Genomic DNA, 15,236 nt, shown 5'->3' with positions numbered 1-15,236 from the left:
TTAAAATTTTTTAATGGGAGTATGATGATTCAATTTGAATTTTAAGAGGCTAAAGATATGAAAAATTTCACCAATGAACTTGCGACGTAGGTAGCTCCTATCTAGTTTTTCTCAAATAGATTTTTCCCCTTATCATCGAATAGGCCCTTTTTTAATTTTTTTACAATTTTTTATAGGATTATGCACACGATTTGAGAAAAAGAAATAATTTACTCTCCTGAAATTAAAAAAAATATTGCTAAAGTCAAAGGTTTTGTCGCTAAGGGTGAGGCGTTGTGAAAATGACTTCCGCAAGTAGAAAAGAAATCTTCGATACTCTTACAATATTTAAATTTTTTAATGGGAGTATGATGATTCAATTTGAATTTTAAGAGGCTAAAGATATGAAAAATTTCACCAATGAACTTTCGACATAAGTAACTCCTATCTAGTTTTTCTCAAATAGATTTTTTCCCTTATCATCGAATTTTTTAATTTCTTAACAATTTTTTATAGGATTATGCACACGATTTGAGAAAAAGAAATAATTTACTCTCCTGAAATTAAAAAAAAAATTGTTAAAGTCAAAGGTTCTGTCGCTAAGGGTGAGGCGTCGTGAAAATGACTTCCGCAAGTAGAAAAGAAATCTTCGATACTCTTACAATATTTAAATTTTTTGATGGGAGTATGATGATTCAATTTGAATTTTAAGAGGCTAAAGATATGAAAAATTTCACCAATGAACTTGCGACGTAGGTAGCTCCTATCTAGTTTTTCTCAAATAGATTTTTCCCCTTATCATCGAATAGGCCCTTTTTTAATTTTTTTACAATTTTTTATAGGATTATGCACACGATTTGAGAAAAAGAAATAATTTACTCTCCTGAAATTAAAAAAAATATTGCTAAAGTCAAAGGTTTTGTCGCTAAGGGTGAGGCGTTGTGAAAATGACTTCCGCAAGTAGAAAAGAAATCTTCGATACTCTTACAATATTTAAATTTCTTAATGGGAATATGATGATTCAATTTGAATTTTAAGAGGCTAAAGATATGAAAAATTTCACTAATGAACTTGCGACGTAGGTAACTCTAGTTTTTCTCAAATAGATTTTTTCCGTTATTATCGAATTGATAAAATTTTAGACATAATTTGTAAGTTTTCCAAACCGGATGACAAATATCAAATTCTTAAATGTGTAAAAATCTATAATTTTTAAAACTGGATTTACTATTAAACATCTACATCTATTACTGCAGCAAAACTGAAGGTAACCAAAAATCGAATCCCTCTAACTGTTTACAATCCTTAACTGTGCTAAATATACTATGCTATGATATATAATTTATAATACTGAATTCGATATAAAAATTCTATATCTATTACAGCAGCAAAACGAACGTTAAACAAAAATCCAATTCCTCCAACTTTTGATATCTTTAAATGTGCTATAATCTATAATTTTTAATACTGGATTTAATCTTAAAAATCTCTATCTAATAGAGCAGCAAAATTGACGGTAAAAAAATCGAATTTCTCTAAATATTATTAATCTGCTATGATATATGAATTCATTATTAAAAATCTGCATCTTTTAGTGCAGCAAAATTGACGGTAAACAAAAATCAAATTCCTCCTCTTCTTCTTAAAATTCCATCATCTATCGAAGGTTGGAAACCATCATGGCAATGCGGACCCTGTTGACAGCCGCTCTAAACAGCTCGGTGCTGCTACATCCGAACCAATCCCTCAGATTTCTCAGCCAGGATATTTTTCGCCTTCCGACACTTCTTTTTCCTCGGATTTTTCCCTGAATAATTAGTTGTATCAAGCCATATCTCGGGCCCCTCATTAGACGTCCCATATATTCAAGTTTTCGTTTTTTGATTGTCACCAGAATTTTCGGTTCACATCCCATCCTTCTGTGCACCTCAGCATTTGAGATGCTTTCCGTCCACGATATCCTCAGGATCCTTCTGTAACACCAGAGCTCAAGTGCGACCAGTTTATTTATATGCACCTGCTTCAGCGTCCATGCTTCCATACCATACAAAAGGACAGAGTCAAACTTATGTATCTGTTGGTGAAGAACTTTCCGAGCCTGACAAACGCTGTTCGTGCTGCTTCAATTCGGGTTTTTATTTCCTTGGTGTGGTCAATGCCCGAGGTCATCCACGTTCCCAAGTATTTGTATGAGTCCACTCTTTCGATGGTGGTGATTTAGTGGCGACCATAATTTTTGTTTTGTTAAGGTTGATCTTTAACCTGCAAATCGTCGATGGGCGAATCGAAAGTTGTTGAGAACTTCTCTGAGCAATCATCCAACGCTTTCCGGAATATGGCCTCACTATAGACATTAAAGAGCAATGGCGACAGAACATAGCCCTGTCGTACGCCCCTCAGTATTTGGATGTCCTCGGTATATTGATCGTCTAACCTGGCCCTTGCTGTTTGGTTCCAATACAGTGTTGATATTATATTGATGTCGCTCTTGTCAATGTTTTTAGCCATTAGAATTTCTATTAGTTTTTCATGTTTCACCTTATCGAAGGCTTTCTCGAAATCAATGAACCCCAGGTATATATCTTGGTTCATATCGAGACATCTCCTCTGTTGTACCAAATCCATTTCTAAAACCAAACTGGGTGTTACTCATATCCGTTTCAAGGGTTCTGAAAATACGATTGTGAATAATTTTAAGGAACATCTTTAGTGTATGACTCATTAGAGATATGGTTCGATGATCAGCACAAGGTGTGGCGTTTGACTTCTTGGGGATGGCAACGAAGGTCGAATGGAGCCACTGTCTAGGTATTGTGCCCGTCCGACATATGGTGTTAAACAGGTCAGTCAAGACATCAATTACATCTTCATCAATGAGTTTTATTAATTCGATTGGGATTTCATCCGGATCCGCAGCCTTGCCTCCTTTTGTATTTTTTATTGCATGTATAATCTTCCTCTAAATATTTATAATTCAATATAAAAAATCTATATTCATTAGAGCAGCAAAAAGAAAGTCTTACCAAAATTGAATTCCTCCAAATTTTGTAATCCTTAACTCTGCTACAATCTCCAATTATTAATACGATACGAACCTTATACAAAAATCCTATTCCTCCAAATTTTGTAATCCTTAACTCTGCTATAACCTCCGACTATTAATACTGGATTCAATATAAAAATCCTACAATCTATTACAGCAGCAATTCAACATAAAAAATCTACATCTATTACAGCAGCAAAATTATATTACTGTATTATATATTATATACTAAATATTAATAAGTAATAAGTAATACTGGATTTAATATTAAAGATCTGCATCTATTACAGATTAAAACTCGCGATACACAAAAATCGAATTCCTCTAAATATTTACAGTTTTAACTCATCTATCACAAAATCTAAACGAACATTAATAAAAATCCCAATTCTTAACATTCTCCGAATCCAAATCGTAAACATTCTAAATCCACTATAGCAGAAAAATTGCTGAAATCTTCTTAATCTAAAAATTTCGAAATTAAGAAAAAAACAAATTTAAATTTGTGAATAATGGATTCGTTGGATTTAGTAAGAAACACCGCACACAAGTTACGAGGAATTTTCCGGGCTTTATTTTGGTGTTTTCCGGAACACACGAATATCCAACGGGAGACGAAGAGTTTATCCGCGCCCAAAGTTTCGGACTGCCGGGCTCGTGAAAAATTGCGCAAAATGATTTAAAATTTCATTTAACTCGATGGCCTCCTGCGTAAATCTTTCGGAGGTATTTTAATTTAAATCGTCCTAGGGGCGAAAATTGGGGAGTGAGTTTTCCTTTGCCCATTGATTTAAAAGTCTCAGGTTGCGATCTAATTTTTTAAGACTTAAAAAATAGTACAATCAATTAGATTTTGAAAGCCGTATGTATTTTTGTGTGTATATTTAAAATCAGAAATCAACATTTTGTTTTTTCGTATAATTTTTTTTGTATAATTCGGTTTAAATTAGAATTCCCAAGTTTGATTTATACTTATAAAATATAATAAATTAAATTTAACTATAGTTCACCAAAAAAAAGTTTAACGGAGGAGAAATAAAAAAAATTAGCATGTGGAGCTTTCTTTAAAAAAAAAGTTTTATAAGGTCCTGCGACAATATGTTTTAAATAAAACAACGTAACAGGACCGTATTACCAAAAGTCTAAGGGATAATAATGTTGGAGGTTAAATCAAAATAAGTTTCTAAGTTATTGTTTGTGTTTAACAAGGTTTTGAAAAATAAAAATAAGTATAAGTATTTAAAGCATAAAATTTCTATATTTTACGTCGTAATTAGATTACAAAAAATATTGCTTTTGTATTTAGAAGATCGATGGAACGATATTTTTCCAAATCTGTGGTTGTAATTTTTAATTAAAAATAAACCAATCCAAATAAATATGTTTATGTTTTATTATCAAAATAATTTACAAAAGAGTCGAAAATTTCTGTGATGTTCATAAGTACTTTCTCTCAATAATTCCAAAATATAATATCCCAACATGTTCGTTTTTCGAAGCTCTTAATGTCCTGATGAAAACGGTCTGCTCGTTCTTTTGAATACGCTCCTATATTGTTTTTAAACTTAATTAAACGAGCATACAACAATGACATCCTGCAGCCCACAACCTTAAAAATGTTTATCATATTCTCAACCGGCTTTGTTATTTCCTAAAAATCCAAACACTGCTTTAAAACTGCTCCCCGCGTCGGAAATAACTTCGGGAAAAATTTTGTTTTCAGACACATTGTTTCGTTTTTACAGGCCACGGCCGTTGAATATACTCTGCTCTGCTATGCCATAAGCATAGATAACAGGGATGCTTTGAATAACCGCTCTGTAATCCAATTAAAAATCCCACCATCTTAAAATCTCAATCAAAATTTTAACAATTTCATAATTTTCTTTTAGATATACTTAGTGACCGAGTGGAATAGTTGGAAATTTATTTCTGTTGTGTAATGAAACAGCTTTTAAGCTCTTTGTACCAGGTCAGGGTCAAAAACAAAGTCCATCTTATTTTGTGGACAACGTTGAAAATATTTCATGTGTAGCCTGCTGATCCTTGATATATTGACGTAGAGGCTAAAAGCTTTGCTTTACTTTTTCGCAAATTTAAATTAATTTTCAAGTCGTTAAACACTTTTTTAGTGATAAGATGGTGTCTTTGTTGTTCTCGTATAGGTAAAAACTTCTTATCAGGATTACTTTTATTAGGACTGAGAACTACACTTTTCTATACTCTACTTTCTTTTTTTAGATTGTACAAAACACCTGATCATTGTTTATCACTCAAATACCATCTAGCGGCACTATGTGAATGTAAACACCCTACCCTGTATTATTATTATTATAACTACCACAAAAGCAAACTTTATATGAGAAAAAATACATTTCGTTTTTGTTCATAGTTAACCTGAAAATCATAAAATAAGATTTAGGACAAAGAACCAATATTCTTTTGTAGAGGAGTGTCAAATTGTGATATCGGAAATTTCATTATATTTACTATTTTTCAAGTCTCAGAAAAGTATGGCAGTATGTGCGTGCGGCATCGAAAATAGGACATCCGGTACACGGCGTTTTTTAATTTTCACAGACACAAACTTCATTTCAGAAATACAACTTCAGCTGCAAAGGACCCACAGGCATCCGACATGTTGTGGTCCACTCTGAAATGGGTAGTTTTGGGTGTGATCGTGGCCGTGCTAGGCGGAGACGTAGGCAACGCTGCCCCGTCCCCCCGCAGCGAGGACATGTTCAGGGAGCTGATGAAGCTGGATCAGCTGTATTCGTCAGTCGCCAGGCCTAGGTAAAGTAATCCCTCTTTGAAAGATTCACTTTGAGTGAATGGGGTCGAGAATATGTGCGCCTATAATGTGCCCTGTCTTGGTGTGCATCGCCATGTCCGAAAACTATTCGCCATGACGAGCGTTTTTGATCGAATCTAATCAACTACAATGCTAATGCCCGCCTGGTGTTAGGTAGTGTGCGGAGTGTGCCGATGTCGTCCGATGTCGGTCCGAAGGTTCAGAGGGCGTTGAACATGCTCAGGCTACAAGAACTGGACAGGCTGTACGCGGACAGGGCGCGTCCTAGGTGAGCATTTGTACCGTTGCTTAGGTCGAGCAGCCCTTGGCTGAGGCTCGCGAAGCTTGGGGGGATTGTCGCGCAGCTGTGTGACGAAGCTTCCGGTTGTGAATGTTTGTTGCAGCTTTTGACGTGCAAAAAATAAACGAAAACTATCTTTCAGATTCGGAAAGCGCGGCGATGGGGTCGGCCGCAACAACATGATACCCGTTGAGTACGATAACCAGGTGAGATTTAGAGAGTAAGGTATATTTTCACATAAACCTGTAGGCTCTCTACTTGGTCGGGTTACAAACTATATTATCTGATCAAATATTAGTTCCATCAAGCCTCAGGGATTCCATTTGGTCCCTTCTCTTCCAACCCATCTTATACATTTATGATTTTGTTTCTTTTCTGACGATTTGACATTATTAATGAAAATTGTTACTCCCGATAATTGCCTGATCTACAATCGCAGCGTTAACCTTCAAAACTTGACGCGAATAGACCCAATATTAGAGTATTTTCTAGGCCCAACACGATTGCCTATCAGGAAAATACTAGGGCAACGCCAAAATTTCCCGGCCTGAATATGAAAGAAACAAAGTAGAGCAACCATTTTTTTTATTTTTCAATATAATTCCCCCTAACTTATGACTTAAGTGCGGACAAGTACGAGTGACATGGACGCGCGGCCTCTGAAGATGCCAAGTGATATTTTGGCGAAACGTCAGGCGAATGATCCTACTCCAGGGTCAAACAACGAACGGATATATATATATATATATATATATATATATATATATATATATATATATATATATATATATATATATATATATATATATATATATATATATATATATATATATATATATATATATATATATATATATATATATATATATATATATGAAAAAATGAAAATGAAAAAATGTGATGACACTATATTCCGGGATATCATCCGTTAGCTTGATGATCTCCAACAATTTGCTATAACCTCCATAATCTTCCAAGAAATTTAAGCTGAACGTCTTCGATAGTGGTATCAATGAATTAGCTCTAAGATAACTCTTAGAGACCCAAATAGACTGTTAACTAACTAATAACAACTCAGTGTAGAAATAACCTCAAATCAGAAGCAAGGAGGGTTACAGGGACTCGTGGATAGCTCACGTAGATAGCACTGGTATAAAGAGGCAGATAAAATACCAGAAACACCACATTGTGGTCAAGAAAAACACGAAAAGATCATATAGAACGAGATGAAACGTTTGCTGCACAAAATGAGCAATTCTCAAAACTCGCCAGGTGAAAAAACATCGACGTCATTCTTGTTGGAAAATCTTTCGGTTATGTCGAGCGCACTTACACTATCAGAAATTTGTTTTCAACTCATTAGCATAGGCGGTGAGAAAGTAAACTCGGTTCGAGAGGAAAAACGTATCTAATTATATGCCGATCATAAATTAAAACCGACCGGTATTAATCAAACAAAAATCGCGTTCGATCGTTCGAGATAAGTTAATTGCTATGTATGTAAATTTACTGCGAGAAATATTTTCTCATGCCTCCTTGCCATTGATTTGGTTAGTTTGATTATGCATGCGATGTGAGGTGAAAAAATGCAAGGCTTTGTTAGGTTGCAAGTTACTTGGCCTCTGACAGAAGCAAAGCCCTATTGTGACTAATACCGTTATTATGTCTGTCTTCACAACTTTACTTCACAAACTGATTAGGTACTCGTGGTAGCTCCGCATGACAATTACTGAGCATACTCCACACAAGACAAGTACAAAACTCCAAGTCATTCGTTTGTATTAAGCAATAGGACCGGCGGATACTGATAATGCATCCAAATACATCAAAAAGAACATAGAAACGGGAAATTAATATGCATAGCAAAGTTCTCGCAAAAGACGAGTTTTAGTTTACGATTAACACTTTCTTTAGAGCGTCATAGCATCTAACGAACTTGGGGAGTCGGAATCCCACAGGTAAAATATCATCTATAGATAATGTGAAATTTAAACACCCTACAGGATGTGGTGGCCTCCGGGATTGATCCTGCGAGGGTAGTTTTCATCAATCAAAACTTTCCTGCCAACGTGCATACAAACAAAAACCATCCCCGTCGAGTTATACTCTCAACCAGTTAAAGTTTTCGCCGTCGAAGACGGAAGTTCTCATTTCCAGAAATATAAACTAAATATATATGTACAAATCAAATACAAAAGTTGTTTCTATTAAAATGACCTTTGTATTTGATTTTATTTTCCTAATCGTCACATTTCTAATACCTGGTGGTAAAACAAAGTTACATTTTTTTAAATAGTCCTTTCAAAGACAAATTCGATGATATATATGAGTATGGGCCTGTGATGCACCGTTTCGAACTTATTGATTATTGACTTTTTCAACTTTTTTTCCAACTATTTTTTTTTCTTTAGGCAATTATCAAATTGAAAATATTTTCTTAAAGTACGCGGTGTTGCCGCGTTCCGCAAAATGATACGTTTCCCAATTTTCTTAAATGAGACACCCTGTATATTATTCGATTTTCGAATAGCCAGTCTAATAGCAATTTAAATTATTTTATAACATAGAACTTTTAAGAAATATTGTTATTAATAATGTAGAACATATGTCTTTAAAAAATATATAGAAACCTGCCGGTAGAAAGATCTTTTTGGGCCTATACAGGCAGTACAACATAATTCCAAAAAAGGAACGTCAACGTCGCACTGTGGGCCCCATGCATAAACTAGGTTGGAATAAATCATTATTAAAAATGCAAAATTTGTCAATGTTGTTAAATTAAGAACATACTGAAACATGTAAAAACAGTATTGCTCTCTAAAAATACTTTACCAAGAATTTTTTATAAATATCAGATGTTTAAAAGAAAGTCTATTTTTATTCCGATCGCTTCATTAAATTAGTTTTCGTATTTTTTAAATGGCTGAGTAGACCTTGAAAACAAAGGCCGCTTTATATTATTAAACATTGTGTTGTGCCTATTGGGCAGCTCTCTGAGGATTCCCAAGAGGCACGTCACAAAGATTGTCGGCGATATCGCGAGCATCACACCCAAAAAAAAATCGCGCATTACCACGAATAAAGACTTGATGCGAATGTTATTAGTGTCCACTGACCCCGTTATAGCCAGTTACCAGCAAAAAACTGTAAGACCAAAAAAACCACATCACCTGATATATTGGCTCTACTTAAAGGCCCAGAGCTTCGATGCCTTACAAAAAATAACTATTTTTCGGAGACCTCCGAATATGACTTTGAGTGTATGGGTAGTGAGTCTGACATGTCATGACAGCGAGAATGACTAAAATTATAATTTACCTAGTGGGTTTTAGGGTTAAAAAAAATTCTAAGGCTTTTTCTTATCCTTTAAGTTTTTTGTGTTTAGTATGATCTCTTGCTCGCTGTGTTGATTTAATAAGATAGTTATATTTTCAATAAGTTAATTTAATTTAGATAAATAGTTCATATATTTGGAATTTGTTAACTAGTATGTTTTCTATTTCCTTAAATACAGTTAAATTATTTCACGTGACTGCAGAAGCTTTGTGAATAAAACTGTGCAGTAATTGCAAAATGTTTCCAATTTTTTTTATTCTAGTTTCGGTATATCTTTAAAATATACCCCGAAAAATACTAATGTGGCAACGCTGGAAAATTGAAAAAAATTGTATTATTATTTACCGGCAATTTATAGCCCCAAATAATAATTTTCTTAAAGGTATTTAAGTTACTAGAAAATAATCGAATTAATGCAACCCAGTTTGGGCAATGGGCCCACAGTGCGTCGTATCAAAATTAAATTGCCGTATTACCCCGCAGCGCATGTAACAATAGTTAGATATCTACCGAATCCGTTGTTCTAAAACACTTAACATAGTAACGGCATCGTTAGTAATTATTAACTTTCACTTTTTTACCCGATGACAGCACGAAAGTAAACTCTTGCCGCGATGTAAATATGTGTTCTCAACCTTGTAACCGTTCAATGTCCTTGAGAGTCGAAACTTACCGCCGCGGATTGGTTTACGTTAACTGTTTTTACGTCCATACGTTTCGCAAGCTATCTTAACCGGCGATAGAAAAACGGAGCCTCGCCCTGCAAACCGCTTTGTTTGATTCGTTGGCCTACAATGTTGCATAATTAGGAATAGACGACCATACATGGAGCCTATTAAAACAATAACGCCAACCAGAGCATCACCTAAGTCACAGACTGTAGAGTTTGACTCTCCATTCCATCATAACCTTAAAATAATCAATCTGCAGGAATCACGTTTTATGATAGAAAGGGCAATTTTGCGGCGCATAGTAGGCTTATGTTGCGGTTATGTATGTATTAACTCTCACTTATAAAATCAGCTGAGCGCCCGTAGAAAGTGCGGAATTATTACCCGGCGTTCAAAAAAATTGCGGTTTGTCTTTTTGCCCGCGCGTTTTCCAGCTGCTAGTGAGAATCGTCGACATTGTCCATTGTCTCTTTTATTTTTTGTCATGGTTTGTCGCCGAAAGGCTTTTAAATCCTCTAGTAGGCCGTGCTCGACTGGCCACGAAAAAACTGTTAAAAATAGGAAGAAATTGTTTATCGCGTTAACGATGTTTTGTTTAGTTTATGTTGTCTGAGGCTTTTTAGGTCAAGATAATGTCGGCGCAGGTCATAGAGAAAACTAATAAATAAAGAGAGATTCCCAAGTAAATATCCGATCCCTATTCACCAGCGTCACCCTGAGCTACAGGACAAAATAATTGGCTGGCATGAGGTGGCGGGAAATTTGAATGGGGACAGTTATTTTACAATTACAGGGAAAAGTAATAGAAATCCGACGCTTCCTAATTAAACTGGCTCTAACAGTAATACATATATATTAATCCATTTTTGAATTTCTCGGAACTTGCTAGATGTAATGACATATTTGTAATTTTATGCTAAATGTGATGTTTGTATGTCTAAATATATCTGTCAATAACTTCTATTAGAAGCGTTTGTTGTACAGGATGTTACAAAACAAAAAATCTTAAATATCAAGATAGAACAAGAACATATTACGATAATATTAACGTTATAAAAACAAGGAATTCACCATTATTGAATTAAAACTCTTATTATTAAACAATTTAAGGATAATAAATATTTGATTAAATTATTCGTATTTTGTATTCAAGCTAACTGAGCATTTTCAGATACAGAAATAATAAGAAACGCCTTGAGCAGTTTCATGCAAAGTAACGTTCTTATTTATTTATTGTTATTGTCATTTCAATAGAAAATGGTGGTGTCATGTCTATTTAACTTTTTTCGAAAAAAAAAAACTAAATAATGGAAAAAATGGTAATAGTAAATAAAACAAATTAAAAACAGTTTATTATTTAGGCCATTAAAAAAATGGTTAATAAAAAAAAATGTTATTAAATGCTTCACGCTAATCCGTGCAAATTTTTTTATATTCTTCTACTATTCGTTTTGTAGGTTTTAGTTCAACCATTTGTGGGGATGATAGGAAGAAAAAAATTGTTACTGGTTTCATTTCTGCCATGTTCCGCATCATCTTTTTTCATTCCTAAGATTTCGAAATCTTCACCATTTTCTAATAGGCAAACTTATATAAACACTTTTTTTAAATGCCACTCAAAATGAGAAAAACGGAATGTTCCTATTTTTTTAGATGACTTTTAACGATTTTTTCGTTTAAATTTTGAATATTATGTTTGGATCATCCTATAATTTATCAACTTCTAAAATATCGACGCAGACTTCTATAGTAACGCTTCTATAAGGACATCAACCTCCGATATGTAATGTCGGACTAATAGATAGGCAAATTTAGACAAACAAACATAATATTGACATGTCTTACAATATAGGGATCCTATTTATAAAAAGAAGATAGTAGTGTCCACGAAAATGCACGTGCTAAGGCTAAAAATTGTCTGGAATTGGAAATTCTAAAAGATTAAAAACCTTACAGGCATTTTATTTAACTGAACGATTTTCGCTGAATATGGCACACACTGGCACGGATAAAGAAGGAAATCCAATAAAATAAAAGGAAACTAAAAATAATTAAAGTAAACATTAACCTAACTTTACCTACTAACACCTGTCATCATCGGTCATAACATAACCTCACTGCTTATCTTATCACCGAAATACGTCAATTTATTATTTTATATAATTTATGATGCGATGTAATTTTCATTTTATTTTTTATTTGTACAATTTATTTTGCTGTTCGAACTTTTAAAGAATGGACCAAACTTACTCTTCCAACTACTTACGTTTGTTTTCAACTGATTCTTGAGAGGCGAACAATTACCCCCAGAATGGAAAACTGCCTACATATCGAATTCACATAAAAAAGGTGACAGGAAATTATGCTCAAACTATAGAAGACTTAGTGTAACAAACTCCCTTTGAAGACTATATGGAAAAATCATTAAAACACGAATAGAACAACAAATTCACGATATAGATGAACAACATAGTTTCCGTGCAGGCAGATCATGCTCTGATAACTTATTTTGTTTAAAACAACTACTAGAAAAAAGAATGGCTCGGGATTTAAAAACACATATGATATTTATATATTTAAAAAAAGCCTGCGACAGTGTTCCCCTCAGTAGACTGTGGCCTGAAATGTCGGAAAATGGTGTAACGTCTATATACAAGCTGTCAAAAATTTGTACACTGATATGAGTAGCAGCCTTAAATTGGGAACGAAATTATCGGAGGAATTTCCAATATCTAAAGGCCTACAGGGCAGGGCTGTGCAATCGCTCCTACCTTGTTTAAGATATACCTGAACACCACGATAAGACATTGGAGACGCAGCTGCCGAAACTTGGGAATTTCTGTTGGTAATGATAAACTCTTCACAATGCATTTTGCCGATGACCAGGTCATCTTTGCTGAGGATGAGGATGATATAAACTATACGGTCAGGAAACTGAGATTTAATCCTAGATCAGGGAACTATAAAATGTGTCGATTCCTATGAGTACTTTGGAGTAAATATAACAAAAAGTGGCACTAGTGGAGCTGAAATTAATAACCTCATCCGACAGGGAAAACATGCAATAAAGCAGTTAAATGGAATACTGTGGAGTACACAAATTCGACCAGAAACTAAAATCAGGATTTATAAGGCCATTGTAGAGAGTATTACAACCTATGGGGCCGAAGTATGGGAAATGACCGATTATTTACGTAAAAGATTATTGTCAATGGAAATGGACTACTGGAGACGCTGTTGTGGACTAACACACTAGACAACATAAGTAACAATGATATAAAACAAAGAATGAAGATAGACACCACCATTGTTGACACTACCGAAGCTAAAAGTTTAAAATGGTACGGCCACGTATGTCGAATGCCGGACGATAGATGGCCAAAAAAATATTAAACTGGGTTCCTTCAGAAAAAAGAAAAAAAGGACGTCCCAGAACCACATGGGGAGACGGTATAAGAAACGCAATGACCAAAAAAAATCTACAAGAAAAGGACTGGAGAGACAGAAAGCGTTGGCGAGTAGGATACGAGAAACGACTTTGAGTTGATATATATATATATATATATATATATATATATATATATATATATATATATATATATATATATATATATATATATATATATATATATATATATATATATATATATATATTATATATATATATATATATATAAATTTATATTATTAATGTGTAATTACTCAATTATGAGATCATCTTACCCCAAAATGCTATTGCTTTTTTTACTATTGTAAAACATAACTCAAGTGACTAGATAAACTTTATCTGTGGGTTTATTTACGACAGAATGCAATAAAACCGCTTTGTTCAAATTTTAGAAGTTTGAGTTGCGCAACGGGCATTCCGTTAAAATTGGAAAATTTTATAAGTAAGAGTAAACTTTATTATTTGTTATTTTTGTAACGGAAAATTCGATAAAAAAATAAGTCCGTGGTATCGGAATCGGAAAACAATGGCTGGCGTGGAATTGGTTTCGAAGAATCGGTCGAATTTAATCCTCCCCACAATATTGACATTCAATCACGAAACGTCCCGTAGGATACACCGTCGTAAACGTCAAAGGGTAACATTGTAACCTATAATAAGACGCCCGCGAAAGAAATACCTATCGGCCCGATGAAAGATTAAATTTTCCATTAACCTTACCGTTAGTTTTTCATCTTTCATCGTTTTTTTTTCTTACCGTGCAAATATCTTCGACGAGGCTCTCGGCTCGCGACGGAAAACGCGATCAAACAAAAAGAAATTTTCATCCCTTAATACCGGAATTGCTTTGGTCGATGCGGGTGAAAATAAAGGGGTGGTGGGGACTTTTTACTTTGAACGTTGACCAACTGCACCGCGTTCGTCACCAAATGCAAAAAGAAACTGGGGCGGGAGTTTCTTTTGTTAATAAGAATTTTTATACATGGGAAAATTTTGCAAGTGCCCTAAACATGAAAATAAATTCTTAAACCTGTCATCGAATATTAAGCACGTAAATTTTTGTTGTTCGTAAAAAAGAATGGAAAAAAACAAACATTGGACATACTTAGAACGAAAATGAAACTGGCCAAATTGCTAAATGCCATTAAGACCATTTCATTATTTTTTGAATTTATACAAAATTTTTTTTTAAAGGTTATATTATAATGTTTATCAACCTTAAGATGGTGGCCCATGCTCGTCAGTATTTTTAGGTTCTTCTACTTAACTGTAATAGACGTACTGTGTTGAACGCAAACGAACTTATTGCATTTGTCCCATTTTTCGGAATATTTACAACGACCTCTTTTGGCACCTTGATTAGTTTGCTCAGAATCCTTTCTTATTTTCCTTACTACACATTCTATAGGTAAAACCCTGACGATCCTTTACAGTTTTCCATTCTAATATATTGAAGAAAAAGTTTTCTTCCATATGTTATATAAGAATTATTCCTTTCCGGGCATGTTTTCAGGTTTAAAATTTTACTTTTCATCAGCAATTTCATGATCGTGATGAGTAGAAGAAAGTAATATCACACATTTTCTCGGTTTGTTAAGATTGGATACTAATGTTAGGATTTTAGTGTATAGAAAAGAAGATGAATAAACAGTACGTGATTTTATATC

General features: G+C 34.1%; 1 protein-coding gene across 2 annotated transcripts in view; it reads left to right on the top strand.

Annotated features, from left to right (window-relative positions):
- Positions 1-15,236, top strand: part of LOC132702295 (uncharacterized) — a 70,183-nt gene that overhangs the window by 39,998 nt on the left and 14,949 nt on the right. For both annotated transcript variants that reach the window (XM_060670843.1, XM_060670844.1), the window contains exons 2-4: positions 5,621-5,815; positions 5,992-6,102; positions 6,257-6,320. In XM_060670843.1, the coding sequence (XP_060526826.1) occupies positions 5,661-5,815; positions 5,992-6,102; positions 6,257-6,320 (330 nt within the window). In that variant the 5' untranslated portion in view covers positions 5,621-5,660. The remainder of the gene's footprint in view (positions 1-5,620; positions 5,816-5,991; positions 6,103-6,256; positions 6,321-15,236) is intronic.

The sequence above is a fragment of the Cylas formicarius genome, unplaced genomic scaffold, assembly GCF_029955315.1.
Source record: "Cylas formicarius isolate icCylForm1 unplaced genomic scaffold, icCylForm1.1 PGA_scaffold_5__7_contigs__length_24384050, whole genome shotgun sequence".
Classification (NCBI taxonomy): Eukaryota; Metazoa; Arthropoda; class Insecta; order Coleoptera; family Brentidae; genus Cylas; species Cylas formicarius.
Note: the sequence above shows the minus strand (reverse complement) of the source record. Positions and strands in the feature narration are given on the sequence as shown.